This window comes from Populus nigra, chromosome 18 (assembly GCF_951802175.1).
Source record: "Populus nigra chromosome 18, ddPopNigr1.1, whole genome shotgun sequence".
In the NCBI taxonomy this organism is placed as follows: Eukaryota; Viridiplantae; Streptophyta; class Magnoliopsida; order Malpighiales; family Salicaceae; genus Populus; species Populus nigra.
This window is the reverse complement of record NC_084869.1, coordinates 997241-1022054: the sequence shown is the minus strand read 5'-3', so window position 1 is coordinate 1022054 and position 24814 is coordinate 997241. Positions and strand designations below refer to the sequence as shown.

The 24814-nt window shown below is 36.6% G+C and overlaps 1 protein-coding gene across 1 annotated transcript; it reads right to left on the bottom strand.

Moving 5' to 3' along the window:
• Positions 1-655: 655 nt before the first annotated feature.
• Positions 656-5051, bottom strand: LOC133678718 (importin subunit beta-1-like). The gene is made up of 3 exons (XM_062101182.1): positions 4921-5051; positions 2023-4446; positions 656-1884 (listed from the first exon to the last, which is right to left on the bottom strand). Exons 2-3 carry the CDS (start codon positions 4437-4439, stop codon positions 1686-1688), a joined length of 2616 nt encoding a protein of 871 aa, XP_061957166.1. The 5' UTR covers positions 4440-4446; positions 4921-5051; the 3' UTR covers positions 656-1685.
• Positions 5052-24814: the final 19763 nt, after the last annotated feature.

Sequence of the window (24814 nt, the reverse complement as noted above, 5' to 3'; positions counted from 1 at the left end):
ATTCTTATTAACTTTTTTACTCTTTTTTTAATTTCTTTTTTTTTTATAATTATATAAATCGATCTTATAATTTGTATTATAAATTCTAAAGATTAAGCCAAGATAACTTTAATTATTTTTTATAAGATAGTAATTTTCAAAAATATTTTTTTATTAAAATATTTTTTAAATTTTTTACATAACATATCATAACTATTAAAAGATCTAAATAAAATATTAATTTAACATTTTTTTCGAACAAAATACAACTTAAAAACCACTATAAAAAATAAAAACTGCAAGCTGCACCAGAGTCAGTAAATTCGCAAATTATATGATCTCTCTTAATTCATTTTTCTTGTTTAATCAATCATTTTAAAAAAATCTAATCCCAATGGTAGCAGAACATACAAACAAAGCTCTAGACAAATTCATGATCAAAATTAGGGCAGTCAAGAAAATCATGTTAGAAAGTAAAACCTGCCTTGTTTATTTGATTCTGTTTTAAACAAGCACATTCAAGATTAAAATTGAGATTTTAATTGTTAATATTGGATTCAAATCTCACTTTGGAAAGGAGAGCAGACATTTCCCTTCTATATTATAACCAGAAGAGAACTCTCCTAACGAACTCAAAAAAAATAAATAAAATAAAATACATTTCATGCCAAAAACATTAAAAAAGAGGAATAAAAGGAAACTACTATTGAAATTTCTAGAGCCAGTTTCAAAAAGCTTCCAGAAATCCCATAGTGTTTGCTTCACAGACGAAGCAAACAGCAAAATACAACCGTAATGCCTCTCAAATTATCAGACATTCAATCCTTACAATGTCACCACAGTTCATGACATGTTACCAAAATATTACACATCCTGTAGAAAGATGGAACCTATATTTGTGAAGAAAAAGGAAAAAAGAGGGCAGAAGAGTATATGATTTAATGAATGCAACTATGCAAAATGTATACAACATTTGACTTGAGACCTATGAAGACAATAAAAGACAAAGAATAATGCAATGCAGGATTCAATACCCTCAATAATATGTTGAAGACAAGACCCCCAACCATGTATACCAAAACAGTGCAACAGTTAAAAACACAACCTGACCATGACAGACATTATGATAAATCGGATACAGACATGAATAAACAAAAACAACGAGCTGCAGAAAAATCAGGAATGAAAACCGGGTCTTCTGTAGTGCAGCACCTAGGTGGTCTTCCAGTGTAACAAAACTTTGACCTGACAGAAATCCATCCCAACAACCTAAGGTAGTACTTCAGAGAAGATGACCAAGGCAGTGTGTAGTCTGACAGGAAGAGGTCTACCATTTCAAGGAACAACAAACAACCAATAACTAGGTGTTGACTGTCTTGTATTTACTCAGCAAATCAAAGTTTCCCCTACCATTTCCACCAATTCTATGCTCTCTATACTCAATAATTTATTAGACTTTTTTGACAGACCTTCACCCACATCTTAAAAGCAATCCCACCCCATTCTCCTCCATGACAAAATCGAGAACCCAAACTCGTGGTGCTGATGCAACAGTTAGGGACAACCTGAAGACCGGTGACTTCCATTGTCTGAAAATAGCAGACGACCGATGACCCGACACAAATGCAACCCCGGACCCCGACTCAATACACCCAAATGCATGCAGGGACTTCTAAAAGAAAAGAACATGCCAAATAGCAATAACCTCAAACAGAAATGGCACGACTGATGGCCAACTTGGCCCATTCAGCAGATTCCTTAATCATATGGTCATCAGATGACAAACATTCATTTAAAAAGTCCTTGCTAGAAAGAGATTGCTGTATCAAAGAGCCAGCATTACTTCCCAGTGTATCTGCTAAATCTCCCAGGACTCCAATTGCAGTTTTCATAACGACATCATCCCTGCAGACAAGTAGCTTACAAGTCATTAACCAGATAACACACATTTTATACGTGCATACATGCACACACAAATACATATATGTACAAATAAGAACTATAAAAAACAGATGATAAAGAGTATATTTCAGAAGAACTCACATGTCTTTCTCCATGTACATGCTATCCAAGAACTGCAGGATGTGAGGTGCATAAGGAATCAAGAGCTGAGTTTTAGGAGAATTCTTAAACCCTTGAAGAATTCCAGAGTATGCCTCCAAAATTCCATTTCTCAAAGAATTTGTGTATTCAGTCATTTCATCGTCAGCAACAGATGTGTGGGCAGACAACTCTGCAGCACTTTGCAGCATTGGCATGGCATACATCAAGTACTTCTCAAAATTCTCTCCTATTGCTAGGGCAATGTCGCCAAAGCTAGAGAAAATAGGAGGCTTCACAGATCTATGCAGCTGGTTGCTTGATAAATCCTTGAGAAGCTGAGTCATAATACCATCACAGTAAGGCAAAATTTTATCTTCCAATGCCCTGCAGATATCACCCACCACACCGACAGTCACAGCACAGACTTGGTACTCCTCAAAATTCTGAAGGCCCATTTCTAGGTACTTGTAAAACTCTGGCATGTATTTTGCAAAATCAGGACCAGTTGCATAGGCAAGGGCTCCTATGGCTAACATGGCCTCCTCATGCACAGTTGCACTTCTACAAGCAAAGACCCTCAGGAAGAGCCCCATAATCTGATCTACATATTGCATGAACACATACTTAGTTGGCTCAGAGGAGCCTAACTTCTGAATTATGACCTGTAAGCAACCACAGAGAAGCCCTTGCAATTCACCCTGCTTCTCTCTCTCATCGGAAGAAAGCTTCTGCCCTTCAAGAGTATTGTGAAGCTCCGTCATGATGACAGGAACCAGTTGCAGCACCATTGGTGCTGTTTCATCAGTCGAGCATCTCACCACCTCATTCAACGTTTCATATGCAGCAGTCCTTAATCGGGACTCCCCAGCATCCTCTCTGTGGGTAACAAAGAGAAGTGTCTGGACAATTTCCTGGAAGTAAGGAGTAAGAGGTGATGATGGGGTCACCTCTTCATAACCCTGGGCAAGGAAATAGAGGGCACCACATGCCTTCTCTGCTACATTGGCAACGTCCTTCATGCTCTGGAGTAGTACCGTGACAATTTGTTGGCAATTTGCTTGAGTAATTATGGGTGTATCCACAGTTGAACCATGGAGGAATTCAAAGATTCGACCAAGGGTCCAAGCAGTTGTATCCTTCACATGGTTATTTGGATCCTTTGTCAAAGCAGTCAGCATGAAGTTCAAAGCAACATTAACAAGAGGCGTTAGTTTCTCAGGGGAAGGACCTTCCAAGATCGAGCCAAATGCATAAGTAGCTGCCTCTCTATGCCTCCAATCTGGTTTTGTAATGTTATCTTCAATGAATTGCATAACAAGCTGCACAATATCATCTCCCACAGTCCTTGCAACCAAACCAAGGCATGTTCCACCAGCCATTGCAATATTCCAAGCTCCTTCATCTTGATCCTGATCCTCCTCTTGCTTTAGGAGAGTCTCCAACAACATTGGGACCAAAGCAGGGAGAGCCTGCTTAATAAAGTAAAAGCAAGGAACATCAGAATCCCCAGTAAAATCACCCCCATATTCTTCCAAGATATCTATCTCCTCGTCGCATATTGAACTCCAGAATTCAATTGCTTGAAGGGCTACAGGTTCTTCATCTTCCCTCACAGCCTTCGCCGTGATGTTAAAGATATCCTGCATATAAGGAGCCAATTTCTCATAGTAAGTTGATGAAATAGAGACCAGACACTCATAAGCAGCTTGTCTTATCTTCATTTCTGGGGATAAAGTTGCCTCGCAGACCACTCTCATGATATAATCACGCTCCATATCATTGCTGAAGTTTGCCTGAGCAAATCCAAGTGCATTGTACAGTGCTCGGGTTGCAGCAAGCCTAACATCGTTGTTTCCTTCAGTTGCGTTCATGCCCTGTACTACTGCTGTAAGTATCTTGTTTACATGGTCTTGATCTACAACATCAGGAGAGACTTCCTCGCACAAATATCCAAGAGTCTCTAAAGTAGCTTGCTTGACATGAGCAGGTAACTGATGAATATTGGATAAAAGTGATCCAATCAGCTCTGGCCACTGTCTCTGAGGCAACTCAATCCCTGCAATCTTAGCAATAACTTGAGATGCAGTTGACCGTGCATCTGGTACAGGAGAAGCAAGTGTCTTCAACAAACATGCCTTAATTTGACCCTTTGCATTGTTGTCCAGCGACAACCATCTTTGAACAAGCTCAAGCTTTCTATGCTGTTCCTTTGCATCCAACGCATTTTTAAGAATTAAACCTGCTAATTTACGACTGTCAACAGGCTTCTCATCATTAGCTAGCTCTCCAGAAAGAGAGAGCAAAAAACTGGGCAGGTTTTGCTCCTGAAACTGTTTTAAGCTTTCTTCTGCATGCTTCCGCACATTCCCATCTATAGATTGGGCATTCAAAAGCACCTGGGTCACTTCCATTGCCATATTCTACCTGAAAGCATCAAACTTTCATTAGCCTCACACCCCCAAACTTCTAAATCTACTTAATTTGACACAGCCAATTAGCAATTAAAAATCCATCTCAAGAAGGGATCCACACAATAACCACTCAAAATCCAGCAAAATCAATAAATGCAAAAGGCTCAAAACATCACAGTAAAGTTAATGCTAAAATCAGTGAATTTAATTAAAACCCAGAAATAATAATCAATCAAAATTCACTAAAAAACAGTGTAGCCTAAAAAAATTCAAAATAATCAAAACTCCAAAAAACCCAGATCAAATCAAATTCAGTAAAGCTCGGAAATTTAATCAAAATTTCAAACAGATTAAAAAACCCCAGTTGAGAAAAATAATGATCGGATCCGGTTGATCAGATCGAGTGACAAAATCAGCACGGTAAAACCCTAATTGAGCAAATAATGAAGCGATTTAGAAGGTTAATTCAGAAAAATAAATTAATTACCTGTCGAGAGTGTGAGAAAGACAGAGAGGGGAACGGCGCTTTGAAACCCTAGGAGAGAGTTTTTTAGAGAGAGAGAAGACGCGGATGTGAAGCAGGATTTGAATAGAATGGAAATCTAAATATCAATTTTACTTTTAAAAAAATTAAATAAAAATAAAAGGTGTTATCCTCTGCTACAAGTCTTGATTAGTGGGTCCCAATTTCTTTGTGGGCCCAAGGATAATTAATTAAAGGGCAAACTACATCTTAGTCCTTGGACCCTCGTTACGCAACAAATTTTGATGAGGTCTCTTTGATTTGATATGTTAGTATAATTTTTAAGGGTGTTTAGGAATGTGGTAATAATTATTTTTAAAAGTAATTTTTGCTTAAAAATTTATTAAAATAATATTTTTTAAATTTTAAAAAAATATTTTTAATATCAACACATTAAAAAAATTTAAAAAAATTAAAAAAATCAAATTTTATCAAAACTCTAGTGCAAACACAATCCTAAACGAGATTTTAATTGTGTTAGTACTATATCACAACAGATTAGTACTCCCATCCAATACATTTTTGTCCTAACTTTGTATTATACATGGAAATGCTTGAAAATACATTATGAAAATGATTTAAGGACTCATTAAATGATTGTAATAGCTTTTGCTTCTAGGTGTTTTTTAAAAGTATGTTTGTCTTTAAAAAGCATTAAATTGATTTTTTTAAAAAATATTTTTCAATGATTTTGATGTGTTGATGTCAATAATTAAAAATAAAATTTAAAAAATATTTTAATGTGTTTTCAAGCGAAAAATACTTTTGAAAAACACCCTACATCACAATATCAAACATAAGCTTAATATAGAGATACAAAAATTAATTTGAGAATATTATGATGGTTGATATAAACAACTTTTTAATGTTCTTTCTACGAGCGGTGTCTATTTGAGAATTTGTATATATATTTTTATTTAATTTTTATGTTTTTTTTAAATCATGCATGGTAAAACTTATGAATTAGGATCTCTAGGATAAAATACAATGTATTAACCTACCAATTCATGCATGTTTGAAAACAATAGCAAACATTGATTGGCTGGAAGGCAAACATCGTTTCAATTATGATAAATTGTATGTAATTAAAGCTTTTACTAGATTTGGGACCTCAACGAAACATGTAAGATAGTTGGAGGGCCTGAGTGTAGTTTGTTCATTATTAAATTATCTGTAGTCAAAAGTTTAAGTGAGAAAAAAAGTCATCGCATCTGACGGACATGATTGGTGATTGGAAATTATTGGGGTTTAGGTATAGTAACTTGGAGTTTGGACAAAGGAAGCTAGAGTGTGGGCTCCAGGATTATGTCAATGCGAGTGAGAGTTGTGTGTTGATCCAATGGCTGAGATTAGTTGTTGATGGCTGTTTACTTTAATCTAACGGTGGTTGGTTGGTCTGGGCTGTCTTTGTAGAGATGTGACTTGGGTCCAGTTGGTTTGATTCATAATCCGACATTTCTTGTTCGCTTATGATTTGGAAAGCAATGAGAGGTTTTTTTCTGGGTTCTGTTTGGATAGTATCCAAAATTTAAGCAATAAATATAGTAAAAATAAAAAATTCAGAGTAAAATATTTTATTTAAAAAGACAAGAAATATAAGAAGATATATTTCCCCGGCTATTTTTATTTTCTTATTTTTCTTTTAAGAACAAAAATTAAAAAATAACTCAAGTTAAGTTTCATGTTGAATTGACCCTATCAAATATGATTGATTCAATCAAAATTCAAGTAAAATGTGATTTGATTTTTATTTTTTTAAAATTAAAATAAAATTATTTTAAAATGACATATTCACTTTTTATGATTTGAATTATGAACCATATCATTTATCAGGTCAAGTTTTATAACTATAATACACTGAAAAATAGCTTTCTTTAACTATAATCAATCAATTGAATTATAATTAATTTGAATTAACTAGGCTATCTATTTTGTTTTTAGAAAAAAATATTTTATATATATATATATATATATATATATATATATATATATATATATATATATATATATATTGCATTATGTTCATTTATGGTCAATGATTGCCAAACCAACTATATTATGTTCATTTATTGCACTATCTGATTCAATGAAAATTTAATGTAGTTTGGGTCGTTGAATGGGGAGTAACTATTCTCATAAATGTACGTAATCCCATATTTCTCCAGTATTTCAAGTTAAACTTTTGAAGTGCAAGATTTAAATCTTAATTAATTAGAGTGTTTCATTCACCAGCATATTAACAATTATTTAACATACTTGAATATTGGATTCCTGTAATTTCCGCCAGCAAGTCTCATATAAATTTAATATTCTCGTGTGTTTTTTTCCTGTAATTGTATGGTTTTTGTATCCTGAAAAAAAAAAGGAAAATAATAAAAATACAAATTTCCTTCCCCTTTTCAATTTCTTGTTGACTCTCATGAGTTGAATCACATGAACAACATAAAAAATATTAATGAACATTATTGAATTTTATAAGATGTAACTTAATTATTAAGATTCTAAGTTTATTTTTTAAAGGTTATCAATTTAAATTTTATAAATTTCAGAATCATTGAAAATTTACAAAATCATTAATTTTAAGAATCGTGAGATTAGTCGAGGTATATAAAAATTTACCCCGATATCCATATTAATAATAATAAAAAATAACGAAGATCATCCCAGCACAAAATCCAAATTTTGTTTGGCTAAACTACATACAAACTTGCCATGTCATAGAAATGGTAAAATAGTTCCATAAATAAATAATTATTCTGAAAAATTAATGAAAATATTGGGAAGAAAAAAATATCAACAATATATTTTTTTGTGAGGATTACGATAACTGTAAACTAATTACCTAAATTTGTGTGGTTTTAGCTAGCTTAACCGTTAAAATTAAACCATTTGTACATGGAATTCCATTTTTTTTTTAATAAAAGGGATTATTTGAATATTTTTTTTTTGTTAAGGTTATTTTTAAGGTAATTAAGAGAATTATAAGTCACATTCATAAAATTTTATTTTTATCGGGTTAGTTAAGATTTAATGTATTTTGGATTATAGAATTGAGAGTGAGAATTATTGCATTCCTCGTGCAATCTCTTTTCAGTATTTAAAATTAATATTTATAAGAGAAAATTCTAAATCTTAATAATTAGATTGTTCATACTCGATTAAAATTGCTTATTTTTTTTACCAACAATTATAAGAAGAATAAATGAAGATCACAAAGAGTTCAATAATTTTTTTATTATGAAATTATCAAACATGGAATATTTTTCATGATTTTATGTGAGGTATTGTGGTGTATGAATAAATTTTCTATTTTTCACTCACTTTTCCATGGATGACTGGCAAAGTACTCTTCTCAAGTTCTAATTAATTTCTATACGTGACCCACAAAAATACCATTAAAAAAAATCAATGGTGAAGATCATCCCAACACAAAACCCAAGTTTTTGATTGGCTGAAACAACTCTCTTTAAATTCCTCCTCTTCCACCAAATCAAGAACCACAGCTTCAAAATAATAATAAATAAATAACCCACCTTTTTTATAACCGAAAGAAAAAAATTGTTTTGTGTTTATCATCCCCTAAAAGCAGGTTTATTCAATTAATAAGTAACTAGATTGCAAAAAAAATAAATAAATCGAAGAGATGCATATATAATGTTAGTTTAGTTCACCCCAATATTTCATATAATATGAATATATTTTATTTGAAAAACTAAATAAACATCAAAGTTCTAAATATAGGGTAATAAAAATTATTTAAAACTAAAAAATACTCACATATTAGATTAGCAACAACCATGATTAGAAGTTTTTTCTTGCTGTTTATCCCCTTCTCTCCTGGACAAAACCATAATTTCACTCCCATGCTTGAAAAAATCCCTCAATTCCATAATGTGTAAAATCATTTTTTTACACACTGAAATCAATGGATCCCATGATCGTTGTACAAAAATTATAAACATTAAATTAGTGAATTGATAGTGGAATTCACTAATAATTTTAGTATATTATTGTTTCCACGATTGGTATAATTAGTATTGAATAATATAATTTTTACATACTAAATGATTGAATCAAATAATATATATATTAAATTTGAATGTCATTAGCATATATAAAGATAAAATTAAGAAATTATGTCAAAGGCAAACTGATGGATTATACATTTCTTTTTTCTATACAACAATTTCAAAGAAAATGGAAAAATAAGAGAAAAAAATTGCCTATTACTATATTTTTTTTTGCATTGAGGAGTAAAAGAAAAAAGAAAAGAAAAGAAAAGAATAATATTTAGTTATCATTGCTTTAAAAAATGGTATGGATGTTCAATGAAACATGGTGACAATACAAGTTTGTGTTAATTAATATGTTTATGGATGTGTAGAAACATAAATTTTCCACCAATCAAATTTCACCATGTGTTATTTTATTCTTTAAAATAAAGGATAAAATAAAATTGAAATAAATGACATGGAAAACAAATGAGCCTTCAAATATTTCTTGACCAATGAAAAGTTGACACTTGAGATGAGATATTCAAGATATCTTGTCATAAAGGCAAGATTCTGTCAATAAAGACCAACCAATAAAATTATGCCACGGGGCATTGGAAAAGGACCTGAGAGCCCCTACAGATCTCTATAAATAGAGGGCTTCAACCTAAAGGCAAGGGAGGGGATTCCAGGGGATACAAATTTTCTTCAAGACTCTCTCTCTCTCTGTCTTCAAGCAAGGAAGCTCTCTCTCAAAGAGTTCTCAAGCCTCCTTCATCTACGCTTGAAGTTTAACAAGAACGAAGCTCTGTTGGATCAAGCCAAAACGTCCCATAAGAGGTCTTCAACAACACTTTGAAGACAAATCAAGGTACTCTTCAAAGCATCAAATCACAACATCTCGCTTCGCAATACACGCTCAAATTCGCGTTCTTGCAAAGCACAAATCTTAGCTTGATTACTCAAATAAATCAAGTCACCATACATCAAATCCAAGGGAGGAATTAGAGGATTGCCATATTCTTTTGATAGAATATATTATATAGAGATTGTACCCATTCATATATTTAATAAAATCATATATTTGTACACGTGTGCTTGTTTAATTTCAGGTGCACAAAATTGTGTCTACAAATTTCTGGCGACTCCACTGGGGAATCTCTACCTTTCATCTCTTCCCTTCAAGAAAGAATTTTCAACAAAACTCTCAATGGCAACTACGAGGAACATGATCACCATTGTCGCTTCAAAGAGCAACAAGGCCATTGATTCAAGTCCCCAACATACTATTGAAGATTCTTCAACCCCGCCATTGAAAACAAAATCCATCGTCGAGTTGTATGCACAAACTAGGCCGATTCTCAAGTTAACATCAACTTCAAATGCAAGAGGGGCACAAGATGTCGCCTCAAAGATGAAGCCACAAGCAACTCCACTACAAAAGTCAAGTGAGGCGCGCGAAATTGTCTTCAGCACTCAAGGCGACTTTGACAATGCACCTATGGAAACTTCTCCGTGTCAATCACCAAGTAAGGCTTCGGGTTCTAGCACCATGTCAGTGATGATGACCGAGACAACATCTTTAGAGGATCAAGTGGCTAACTTGACAAAACTCGTCGAGGGGCTTTCGACTTCACTCAAGGCAAAAGACCACGAGATAGCAAAGTTGATGAACAAATTGGAGAGCTTGAACGAAGGAGGCCAAACCTCGACTACCAAGGCTTTTCAAGTAAATCAACTAGATGCCATTGAGGAGTCTGCAATCGGAGCTGTGAAGAATATACATGGTATTACTGATGGCATCTTCACCACAAATCAACTGAAAGAACTCATCAAGGAAGCCATCACAGACCAAGTGGAAAGCTCAATTCAACCCTCATATTCGTATGCGAAGCCGTACACCCAAAGAATCGACCTGTTAAAGATGCCTCTAAGTTACCAACCACCAAAGTTTCAACAGTTCGATGGCAAGGGAAATCCTCGACAACATATAGCTCACTTTGTGGAGACTTGCAACAATGCCGGGACTAATGGTGATCTTATGGTAAAACAGTTTGTTCGTTCCTTGAAAGGTAATGCCTTTGATTGGTACACTGACTTGGAATCTTGCTCGATTGATACTTGGGAGCAGTTGGAGCGTGAGTTTCTTAACCGCTTCTACAGCACTCGTCGTGTGGTTAGCATGATTGAACTCACTAATGCACGTCAGTGGAAGGAAGAGCCTGTCATCGACTACATTCATCGGTGGAGAAACCTTAGCCTCAACTGTAGAGATCGACTCACCGAAACTTCTGCGCTAGACATGTGTATTCAAGGGATGCATTGGGGACTACGATATATCCTACAAGGCATCAAACCAAAGTCTTTCGAAGAATTGGCTACTCGTGCACATGATATGGAACTTAGCATTGCGGCGGCTGAAAGTTCATTGTTACCTATGCAAGAGCCTAAAAGAAATAAGCCTGAAGGTCGTAGATTCGGAAAGAGCACTCTGAAGGTCGAGGGAAAGCAATCTTTAGTAGTTAACTCGACTGCTGTAAGGGTACCAACTGGAGTTAAGAGGAATGATCATACAACGCCGACTACTTTTCAAAAAGGTGAAAGAAAGAAACCATCATTGAAAGAGCGACAAGAAAAAGTGTATCCATTCCCTGACTCAGACATATCTAGGATGCTGGATGATCTGCTTGAGGCAAATATCATTGAGTTGCCGGAGGTGAAACGCCCTGAAGAAGCAAACCAAGTAGATAATCCGAATTATTGCAAATATCATCGCTTAATCAGTCATCCCGTAGAGAAGTGTTTTGTGTTGAAAGACAAGATCATGAGGCTACACGAGAATGGAGATATCGTGTTTGATGATGAAATAACAGCCTCTAATATCACAACCACAGTCAATTTAGGACCATGTCAATCACTCTCTACAATAAGTTTCGGCTCCTGTGAACCTATAAGACTTGATGCCATTTTCCCGATGAGCTTCACTGCATCCTCAAGTCAAACTCCGTGTATAACCCTCACACCTCAAGTTGACGACTTAAAGCCTGAATGGTCTGAAAATTATGATGATGAAGGATGGACTTTAGTCACACGTAGAAGAGGAAGGAGGAAGCACATGCACATGACAAAGCCAACAAGAATGAGGATCTCAATGGTGAGGAAGCTAATTGGTGAGCCGATACGCCGAAAAACTCAACAAAAATCCATACCAGTTAGAAAGGAGGATTTTTCAGCTCAAAGTATAAGAAAGCCTGTTACACTGAATGAGTACATGCCAACAAAAATGAAAAGAATTGAAAATGTACCTGTTGCTTGCTATCAGGTTGATGAAGAGAAAACTCCTATTGATTATGTCATGAAGAAAAGTCATGATGACTCTTCAAACTTATCTCACGGTGTATGCACAACAGAGATATCCTTCAACGATGAAGACTTGTTGCTTGGATCAAAACTCCATAACCGACCTCTTTTCATTAAAGGATATGTTGATGAAAAGATAGTGAATCGCATCTTGGTGGATGATGGCTCGGCGGTCAATATACTACCTCTTAAGACCATGAGAGAGCTAGGGATTCCTATGGATGAACTCTTCCCAAGTCATCTGATGATTCAAGGTTTTAATCAAGGAGGGCAAAATGCTATAGGAAAGATAAGACTTGCGATGCACATGGAAGATATGGAATCCAATGCACTTTTCCATGTCATAGATGCCAAAACTACCTACAATATGTTGCTTGGGCGACCATGGATACATGAAAATGGTATCATCTCCTCAACACTCCACCAATGTTTTAAGTACTGCCGAGATGGACAAGTAAGAAAGATAATGGCAGACACCGATCCTTTTACCATAGCTGAAGCTCACTTTGCAGACGCAAAATTCTATTTCAAGTCAAATATGATGGAAGAACTACGATCACCACCTGACCACTTAGGAGAGGGAATAATTGACTCTAAAAGCTCAAAAGGGCATAAGTCATCTGCAAATGAAGGGGTGTCTCAGCCAACAAAGAATAAAGGAAAAGAAAAGGTGGTAGAAAACTTTGTTGACAATAAACCACCACGTAAAGCCACGGCACTCCGATATATTCCAGTATCAGCAAGAAAAGAGGGTCAGTCTTCTTTTGCAAAGGATGAAGAAAAGATCAATAAAGAGCTTGAAAACTTGACCTTGCCAGCTACTAATCTCGCCTTGAACAAGGTTTCAAAACCTTTACTAAAAGGGTTTGTTCATCAAACTGAGTCGGTGGTGATAAATCTTAAAGGGCTCCCTGATAAACGGTCAAATGGTTTTGATCCCAATGCTTACAAGCTTTTAGCCAGGGCTGGCTATAGTCGTGAAGACATCAACGAGATATCAAAGGATGGTGATACGACTCAACTTGAAGATAAACAAGTTTCTGCAAGGACTAGAAAGGCATGGAGAGAGAAGAAAACTTCTAGCAAAACTTTGAGGGCTGGTCTTGGATATGAGTCTTCCACACCACTGTATTTTCATATTAATAAAGAAGCCTCATGGTACATAAGTGCGGAAGAAGTGAAGGACAAACAACAAAGTCAGCCGACACCTCTTAGAACTTCAGTCTGGGATCGTCTTGGTGGAACTACAAGTCGTGCTTCTGTTTTTACTAGGATTGGAACCCAAAATAATGGAAGGGTGCTAAAACGCACACCAGTCTTTGCAAGACTTGGACAATCCATGTCAAAAGAAACAAGTTTGATGGGTGATTCAAAGGTTCTTCGTAGCAAAATACCTTCACGCAGGAAGAGACAATGTGAATGGGTGGTGAGTGCTGAAGAGACATTGAAAGGAAAAACACGCACAATAGTGATAACAAACCCCTCTAATGAAGAAGAAGAAGATGAAATAATATGTCTCACTTCAAATCACATCACTATTGAAGAAAATGATAATGATAAGTTTGTCGTCGAAGAAGATGTTGAGGAGGCTCCATCTTCCCTTGAATCAGAAAATAAGCCTACAATGGATGAACTTAAAGAGGTTAACTTAGGAACTGTTGAAAACCCACGACCAACCTTCATCAATGCAAACTTATCATCTGGAGAGGAAGCGAATTACATGGAACTTCTGATGGAATATCGAGATATCTTTGCTTGGTCCTATGATGAAATGCCAGGTTTAGACCCAAGGGTTGCTGTCCACCAATTAGCAGTGAAACATGGGGCTAGACCTGTAAAACAAACTCAGCGTCGCTTTCGTCCTGAACTCATATCACAGATTGAAGCTGAAGTCAATAAACTTATCCAAGCAGGTTTCATTCGTGAGGTCAAGTATCCTACGTGGATTTCAAATATTGTGCCAGTAAAAAAGAAGAATGGCCAAATGCGTGTTTGTGTGGATTTTCGAGACCTTAACAATGCTTGTCCCAAAGATGACTTTCCACTTCCAATTACTGAAATCATGGTAGATGCTACCACGGGTCATGGGAGATTAACCTTCATGGACGGTTCATCTGGCTATAATCAAATTCGAATGGCACCCGCAGATGAGGAGAAAACAGCTTTTCGAACTCCAAAAGGGATATATTGTTATAAAGTCATGCCTTTTGGCTTAAAGAATGCAGGTGCCACTTATCAAAGGGCGATGCAGAAGATTTTTGATGATATGCTTCACCAACATGTTGAATGCTATGTTGATGACCTCGTGGTGAAATCAAAAGAAAAGGAAAATCATTTGCAGGATCTTCGTTTGGTGTTTGAACGGTTACGTCGATTCCAACTAAAAATGAACCCATTGAAATGTGCATTTGGTGTGTCCTCAGGCAAATTCCTAGGGTTTATAGTTCGACATCGAGGAATTGAGATTGATCAGTCTAAGATCGAGGCCATTCTAAAAATGCCGGAGCCAAGAAACATCCATGAGTTGAAGAGTCTCCAAGGAAAGTTGGCCTATATACGGAGATTTATTTCTAACTTAGCGGGCCGATGTCAACCATTCACCCACTTAATGAAGAAGGATACATCATTCTATTGGGATAAAGCTTGTACTAATGCCTTCAACAAGATAAAAGAATACTTGTTGAACCCACTTGTCCTTCGAGCACCGGTACAGGGACGTCCACTTATCCTCTATATTGCGGCTCAAATACGTTCCTTAGGAGTGTTGTTGGCACAACAAAATGATGAAGGCAAGGAAAGTGCTCTCTACTACCTTAGTAGGACATTAAATGGGGCTGAACTGAATTATTCCCCAATAGAGAAGACATGTCTAGCATTGATGTTTGCAATAAAGAAGTTAAGGCATTACCTCCAAGCACATTCAGTAAGATTAATCTCCCGAGCCGACCCCCTCAAGTACATCATCTCAAGACCAGTATTATCAGGAAGATTGGCAAAATGGGCTTTATTGCTTCAAGAATTTGAAATTGTCTACGTCTCACAAAAAGCTATCAAGGGGCAAGCACTGGCTGATTTTCTGGCTGATCATCCCATTCCCGATGAATGGAAGTTCTCTGAAGACCTACCTGATGAGGATGTTCTGTTTATTGAACTGTCAGAACCATGGAAAATGTTCTTTGATGGCGCAGCACGACAAGATGGAGCCGGTGCTGGGGTTATATTCATCACACCAGAAGGGGAAGTTTTGCCTTTCTCCTTTTCACTTACCAAATGTTGTTCTAATAACATGGCTGAATATCAAGCTTTGATTCTTGGGTTGGAAATGGCAGTGAATATAAAAATGTCTCGCCTTAAAGTTTTTGGTGATTCTCAATTAGTCATCAGACAACTCCTCTCACTATATGAAGTCAGGAAGCCAGAATTCATCCCATATCACAAGTATGCACTTAAACTGATAACATCACTTGATTGTGTCACTTTAGAACATGTACCGCGAAAAGAGAATAAGCAAGCTGATGCCTTGGCAAATCTGGCGTCAACACTAGCATCATGTAGTGAGGAGATAAAAGTCCCTGTATGTCAAAGATGGGTCGTTCCACCACTAAGCCATGACATAGAAGTGAAAGAACAAGTGGGCGTAGTTTCTGTCTACGAGATTGAAAGAGAAGACTGGCGTCAGCCGCTTATCGATTATTTGAGACATCGAAAACTACCTAAAGACTTACGCCATAAGACAGAGGTGAGGCGAAGAGCTTCTCGCTTCATATACTTCCAAGACACTCTTTATCGACGCTCTTTTGACGGAATCTTTTTGCGTTGTCTCGGAGAAGAAGAAGCAACAAAAGCACTAGAAGAAACTCACTCAGGGATTTGTGGAGCGCACCAATCGGGCCCTAAACTTCACTTCCGGATCAAAAGAATGGGATATTACTGGCCAACAATGGTGAAGGATTGCATAGACTATGCTAGAAAATGTCAAAGTTGTCAATTGCATGCTAATTTGATCCACCAGCCACCCGAGCCTTTACACCCGACAGTTGCCTCTTGGCCCTTTGATGCTTGGGGACTTGATGTGGTAGGACCATTACCGAAAAGCTCCGGGGGGCATCTTTACATATTGGCTGCAACAGATTACTTCTCCAAGTGGGCAGAAGCTGCAGCATTAAGAGAGGTCAAGAAAGAGACAGTTGTAAGCTTCATCCGAACAAACATCATTTACCGTTATGGGGTACCAAGATACATCATAACCGATAACGGAAAGGAATTCTACAATACAGCCATGAACAAGTTGTGTGCACAGTTCAGTTTCAAACAACATAACTCTTCTATGTACAATGCTCCGGCTAATGGTTTGGCGGAAGCCTTTAACAAGACTTTATGCAACATTCTCAAGAAGGTGGTGAATCGCTCAAAGAAGGACTGGCATGAGAGAATTGGGGAGGCGCTATGGGCTTATCGTACTACATTCCGAACACCAACTCAAGCTACTCCATACTCCCTGGTATATGGGGTTGAAGCTGTTCTTCCACTAGAATGTCAAATTCCATCTTTAAGAATTGCGATCCAAGAAGGACTTTCCAGTGAAGACAATGTTCGCCTACGCCTTGAAGAGCTTGAAGCTTTAGATGAAAAACGTCTTGAGGCACAACAACGACTAGAATGTTATCAAGCACGACTTTGTAGAGCTTTCAACAAGAAGGTGCGACCACGCTCCTTTCAAGAAGGGGATCTTGTCTTGGCAGTACGACGCCCGATAATCATGTCAAAACGCATGGGCAGCAAGTTCCTCTCCAAATGGGATGGCCCTTATGTGGTTCAAGAAGTCTACACCAATGGAGCTTACAAGATTGTTGATGAGAATGGATTGAGGATTGGGCCTATCAATGGCAAATTCTTGAAAAGATACTATGCTTGAAATCTGATGTAGCTCCTGACCCGCACGAGCTAAAACTGTGAAAGGCATAAAAAAAAATAAAAAAATTGAACTACGTTATGACTTGATCCTTTTATCCACAAAGGTACGTAGGCAACTTGGGATTCATTCCAAGTACAGTCATGCAAAAAAAAAAAAAATCTTTTGAACTACGTTGTGACTTGATCCTTTATCCATAAAGGTACGTAGGCAACTTAGAAATTATTCTAAGTACAGTCGCACCATCCTTTAAAGTTGTTTGAACCCATATGATTGTTCACGTAGAGAAGAGGGACAAATAAATCTCAAAACACAATCGTAACATGGAAATCTAGGTAACAAGACACAAGAGAAGGCAAAATATAGACTTTATTAATAGAAAGAAGAATTCTATTACATAAAGTATGTAGCCTCAACAGAAAGTCATAAGCCGATGTTACCAAAACAAAAAAATTCCAAAGCATAATAAACCATTATCATACTACGGTTTCCAGTTATGTCCTTCCATCTCCTTTTGTTTGGTCTCCAACAATCCTTTTAATTTTTGAAGAATGACTGCGTCAGTTTCACTTATCACAGGGGAAGATGATAGTGTGGTGATCTCTGCTCGAATGCCAGAGGTAATGATTTTTCTCTCAGAAAGCTTTTCATCACACGCCTTGAGAGATGACTCTAACTCAGTCTTCTTGCTCTGCAACTCCATCAACTGTCCTGTTATTTTTGTTATCTCAGCATGAGTAATAGAAATGGATGTAGATGCCTCCTCTTCAAAAGCTTCTGAATTTTTAAGTTGCACTTCAAGCTTTTCAACATCTAAGGCTCGTTGCTCTGATGTCAGCATAGGAGATAATGAAGACTCTAAGTGAATAAATTTTTTAGCATCCTCAATCACCTCGGTCACCATTCTTCTGATAGAAGAGCAATCAACCTTTATATCTTCAATGGAGAGGAGGATCTTCTCAACTTCACCAGCCAGGTTAGGAATATAATGGATCGGTGTACGAGCAATCTTATTTCTGATGCTCTCCCAACACTTGATAGCAAATTCAGATCTTATCTCTCCTATTATGTCATCAACACAATACCTAGTGACTCCTGAAGGTTCAAAGGCAGTAGTAGATCCAAGATTATGCAAGTTGGTCGCTATATTAAAGATCGGTTGAGGTGGATTAGGCTGCTCATGTGGTAAACTGAATGAAGATTGAGAGTTTCCAATCCCAGCAGCTAAAATATTGAAAGGGTTAGGGCTAGCAACAGAAGCAACACTCATTTCTGGCCCAATATACATATCAAAATCATTCCCCAAGTCTTGTTGACCAAGCTGAGACAAAAAAAAAAGGGGGGGTTAATATATGAAAAAAAAAGAAAAAAAAAAGAAGGGAAAGTGTCGAACCAGTTCATCAATATTTTCTGGCATGATTGATGCACTAGGGAATCCATGGAGAAAACCCGAGCTGCAAGGATTGAACACTTTTTTGGTACGTTTTAAACGTTTCCAATGATGATCACTGTTTTCATGCTCACTATCCTCAACATTTAAGATTGCTTCAACATTATCTTCCTCCTCCTGCTACATGCATATCCTTATGAGCATCTCAATAAAAAAAGGGAATTAATAAGGCACAAAAAAAAAGACGAGTATTTATTTACCAATTGCGGAGAAAAGGATTGTGCACTCCTTTCCTTTGCCCCTGAGGAGTTAGAAGATTTCTTATTAAGATGATCTTTTGAAATACTCACTCTCGTTACACTAGGAATCACAAGTGGTGTCCTATTTATGTGGGCAGATGTTCGAGTACCATCTTCCTTGCCTAAATCAACATCAACTACCCGCTTGTCTCTTTTATAGGTAGGAGAAGATCGTTTCTTTTTGGTTAAGAGAGGGTCATTCTTCTTTTCTTTTGTCCTTCGTGATACTATGGCAACATTAGCAGGACTTTTAAGAATGATCTTCATCTCTGGAGAACAAACTTTGGACCACCTCGGAGTCCACCAATCCATGTAACGTTTAGTTACCAAAGGAAGTTTATCATTTGAGGGCAACAGAAGCTTGCACTGGGAATGAGTTTTGAGTTCAGTAAAACTATGCCAAAGATGAGATACATCCTCCAAGGTTGGGACTCCAGTTCTCCCTCCAAAGTCACGGGGAATATGTTGGCAAAACCCAAATTGTCTACTGAATCTATCAGGACAGTAAGATTCAATAATAAAAGTATCATCATAACGAAGAGTCAGATAGCCGGATCGAATACACATAAAGTAGTCACTCTCGAGGATTGACAAGTTGCCATCATCATATAAGACCCCAACTTTAGCCAGAGGAAGTAATGCAGGAAATATGACTCTCTTGGGATCTCTGAAAAGAGCATGAGCTTGAGATTCATTGAAATGTTTTGCCAACCCCACGCCGGCATATTTCGTCATCCCAACTAACTTGGTAGGGCTAATTGTTGTTTGATGGGTGCCAAATTTTTCTGCAAGCCAACTGCTGAGAAAATGAATAGGAAAAGGGATGTCTCGTGCAGTCACACTTAATGCAGATTGGACTTCCTTTAGACCTTTGAAGATACTTGCTAGAACTGGTATCGCAAGAGAGAATTGCCTTCCAGCTGCCATCATGGATGCTACTTTGAAAGTACTAGGACGAATGAAACCAACATCCTTGCTAGGAAATACAAATTTGCATAGCCAACATGAAAGAAAAGCCGCTACATAAACTTCATCCTGAATATGAGAAGGGACATTAAGCTCCTTAAAAGGATGAATGAATTTGCTGGAGCGAACACGAGACTTATCAATTGAGCCAGAAGGATAGTTAGTCTTATTGGATCCGCTAGACTTGCCCACAGAAAAAGGTACCTTGTATCTCAAGTCATCTCGAAACCAGAAATCTACCCAATCTTGAAGGGTCATTACATGGTCACCATCAATGGTCCGACATTCTTTATGAAAGGCGATGAATAGGTACTTGCAGCTCTTTGGAAGAAAAGAACGTCCTTTCTTGTCAGCTTCATTAAGTTCATCAGCAGAAGGGATGACTTCATCATAAAAAGTGCCAAAAATAGGAAGGCCGCTACATGATTTTAGCTCCCAAAGAGATATGGATTCCTCGCCATTCGGGGTAGATAGCGTGTTGGTAGCAGGATTCCAATGGTTATAAAAAGAAAGGATAACATTCATCTGCCAGTCATATGTAAAAAGGGATGCAAAAATAGCGTCTCGAATATGTGCCCTCTCGAGGATTGGCTCGTAATATTTCAAAACATCTTCTGTCCATTCCCAATACTTGGGAGTATACTCAAGTGCATCGGAGATTGGGAAATAATCCTTGCAAGTAGCATTTCCATCACGTTTATGATAGTCTAATGACGGCAGATCAGCTAGAAAAGTTGTTGAATGTGGAAAGGAGGATTGAAGTTGTAAAACTGATTGAGGCAAACCACCATGACCATAAAGTTCATAAGAAGTCTCCAATGACCAGGAAGTCAAATGCTTGATGCTTTCAGAAGACCGCTTCTTAGCAAATGGACCAATAGCAGGTTCATATACGCGTAGGCTTGTCCGACGGTACTTCTCATCAATTACTAAGAATCTTTTAGTGGAAGAAGAAGAATTCCTGAAAAGCACCATCTAAAAAAGAAAAGGAAGACATATAAAAATGCATGAATTAGATGCATATTTGAAAAAAGAGGGAGAGAATAAGAACTTACCTTGATGAAGAGCCAAAGAAAAGTAATGCTCCAATGTTAAGAAATTTATGACTTGCTAAAATTGATGACGTGGTAAAAAAAAAAAAGCAACCGTGACCCTTAAGAAACAACTCGGAAAGCACCAAGGCTCGTGAAGTATTATGGCAAGAGAATTCAAATCACCCAAAGAAACCTGCGGCCCTGCAATAAGAATAGATGTTAATTAATGGAAACAGGTGGGCTCACCAAATAACTCAATCAGGCTTAGCCAAGTCTATTTCAATAACAAGTTCGCGCCATCGATCATGTAATTGCAGAAGCATAAAAGGTTGCTTTTGGTTAACACGCACATGTCAACAATATGCTTTTCTTCAACATTGAAAAGCTGCAGGAAGAAGTTATAAGACTAGACGCGCAAACAACGTTGATTTCTGATGCAAACAAGAAGAAGAAAAAAAAAACTTGCAGAAGCTCTTTTATTTATAAGGCTGAGATGGTAGAATTGCTTTGGCGCTCATGTCTAATGAATTCTAGAGCAATGGGAGAACTCGCCTTGAACTAGCAATGTTTGCAGAAATAAACCAGAGCTGAGAGAACACCACATGAGCTATCAATTCAGGGCCGAGAATATATCATAATTTATGGCAGCAGTGATTAGGAAACACTGGCGACAAGGATGTTGAATCCCTTGCAACAACTTCAACCAGGAATATGCCTGATGAGCAAGGAATTTGCAATTCTGGACCACTGGTTCGAAGATCATGTAAATTCACAAATAAAGCTTGAGAAACTACGTGAATGAAACCAGTTCACAGGCTGAAACAACAAAGTTGAAATTCTGCTCCGATTAGTTTGTAAGCACAATGGACATCCAAGTTAAAAGTTTTGCAATGCTGACAACAGTAAGAAGAATGATTAAGTGGAATCTGTATCGCATCCAAACTTTAATATTTGATGAGGTTCTGCATATAAATCATGTGGAATCTGTCTATAACAGACGAATACATCCAATTCTATAGGTTTTTTTTTGAATCTATATACAACCCAGAATTATATCCTGCATACACACAAAACAAAAAGAGGTGCGGTTGTAATAAAACAAGATGAGGAATGAGGACGTGCATACCAGGACTGCTGTGTGAAGGTTGCACTGTTAGTGAAGAAACAGAAGTATTGCTAGGTTGAGGCTGCACCGTTAATTAAATCCAAACTTGAGCAATACCACACTTGGTTTAATGATATCACCAATTCTGCCCGTAGATACTGACAGACACTTGACAATCTTCACAAAGCATCAAGTTGGATATTGATTTTGAAGCGAGACGTTTGGTTACCAGGTGGATGCTACGCGGTTAATAAAAAAGCAACATGAAGTGCTGCGTGGTGGGTAACAGGAAAAGAGCAATGTAATGTTCTTTTATAGCCGCCTCAGTGACTCTTTCCTAATCTAAAACAAAGTCTTTTCTTATTCTGTGATAGCAAAGTCGACTTCCAGTACAGGAGATTGTGTTGGTCTCTTTCTTAGTAATTCATTCACGTTGGACAATTCATTCAAAAAAAAAAAGGGTCAATTAAGCTAAGTCAGGCTATCAGTATGGGAGGATCTTTTGTTTACTCTTAGCAGCTAATTCACTCTAAGCAATTCATTTAGAAAAGAAAGTCAATTAAACAAAGCAATTTACGTGAAAAGTTATTTTGCTCTCTGGACATTCTTCCAGGAAAAGGTTGAAATTAATTAAGGATGGAGGGCACGGTTCCCAAAGCAGTGAGAAAAGGGAGTTGCAACTTTCATAATTCATAACTTGTTGACCGCTACTCGGAATCACAAACAGACTGCGTTATTGGATTCAGAATAACGAGATCTTTAAAACAAGATGTTACAGTGACCATTTTCAGTGAAAATAAAATTCATGCAGCCCGGTCAAAGTGTTGGTTGCTATTCGGGTATAAAGATAAATTTTGTTTGGTCCTGTATATGCAGCAGTTTCAAATGAGCAATTGGACCTGAATATTCTATCATTTGATTTGATAAATCTCAATCAAGATTGATCCATAAATTTTCAATTTTTGATTATTATATTTTATTTTCACAATAAGATTTATCTGCTTGTTGTGAAAATCTAATATGATCAAATCAAATTTTAGTCGGAAATATAAAACTCTCACAGCCATATTTTTCGAGACATGCCCACTTATTCCAAAAGTAAGTGAACTTGTCCCGAGGGGGCATCTGTAGAAACATAAATTTTCCACCAATCAAATTTCACCATGTGTTATTTTATTCTTTAAAATAAAAGATAAAATAAAATTGAAATAAATGACATGGAAAACAAATGAGCCTTCAAATATTTCTTGACCAATGAAAAGTTGACACTTGAGATGAGATATTCAAGATATCTTGTCATAAAGGCAAGATTCTGTCAATAAAGACCAACCAATAAAATTATGCCACGGGGCATTGGAAAAGGACCTGAGAGCCCCTACAGATCTCTATAAATAGAGGGCTTCAACCTAAAGGCAAGGGAGGGGATTCCAGGGGATACAAATTTTCTTCAAGACTCTCTCTCTCTCTGTCTTCAAGCAAGGAAGCTCTCTCTCAAAGAGTTCTCAAGCCTCCTTCATCTACGCTTGAAGTTTAACAAGAACGAAGCTCTGTTGGATCAAGCCAAAACGTCCCATAAGAGGTCTTCAACAACACTTTGAAGACAAATCAAGGTACTCTTCAAAGCATCAAATCACAACATCTCGCTTCGCAATACACGCCCAAATTCGCGTTCTTGCAAAGCACAAATCTTAGCTTGATTACTCAAATAAATCAAGTCACCATACATCAAATTCAAGGGAGGAATTAGAGGATTGCCATATTCTTTTGATAGAATATATTATATAGAGATTGTACCCATTCATATATTTAATAAAATCATATATTTGTACACGTGTGCTTGTTTAATTTCAGGTGCACAAAATTGTGTCTACAGGATGGTTAGCAGGTCAGTATATTAATAAACTGATATGTTGGTATTAATATATCTGCAATCATGATCACTTATTTATTTATTTATTAATATAGATATTCAGGCTAATTTACATAGTGATAGTTTTTTAAAATGTATTTTTTTATTTAAAAATATATTAAAATAAATTAATTTTTTAATTTTAAAATATTGATTTAAAAAAATCATTTTTTAAAATATTTTTTTAAAATTATGACGCTACCACAAAGATAAATAAAAATCTAGGTGTCCAGTGGTAAGAGCTTGGGATTAAAGAGTTTGTTTTCTCTATGATTTCAAGTTCGAGCCCTGTGATTGCTAATATGATAGCTATTAGAGGCTTACATGATTTTTAATTTCAGGGCCCGTAGGATTAGCGAGATACACACAAACTGATCCGGATATTCACGTTAATTAAAAAAAAAAACCTTAACAGGGATGGCAATGAGTTCTATATATTCTTTTTCTGTGCTAACGTGTATGTCTTTTAATCTATTTTGAAAGTATGTTTCAATTCCCCGTCCTATCTTTATTGAAACTCTGCTTAATTTTTTTCACTATTAATTTAAAATAACTCTACATGATTTTTCCATTAAAATGACTCCCTTTAAATTATTACTGCAGTTAGATGCTTAAAATAAATAAATATATAACCAAACTTTTTTTCTCCGAAAGCCACATCAAACATAACTTTTTCTGAATTATAATTGGTCCACGTGAGCGCTGTGACATGTTTAACTAGAACTACAGTTTAAACAGAGTTTTCTGAGTTATGATTGGTCCACGTCATCACTGTGACATGTTCTCAAGAAGTGTAGTTCTAACAGACTTTTTTCTGAATTATAATTGGTCCATGTCAGCACTGTGACATGTTCCATCCACTATAAAAGCATGTCTGGCGCCTGACAGAAA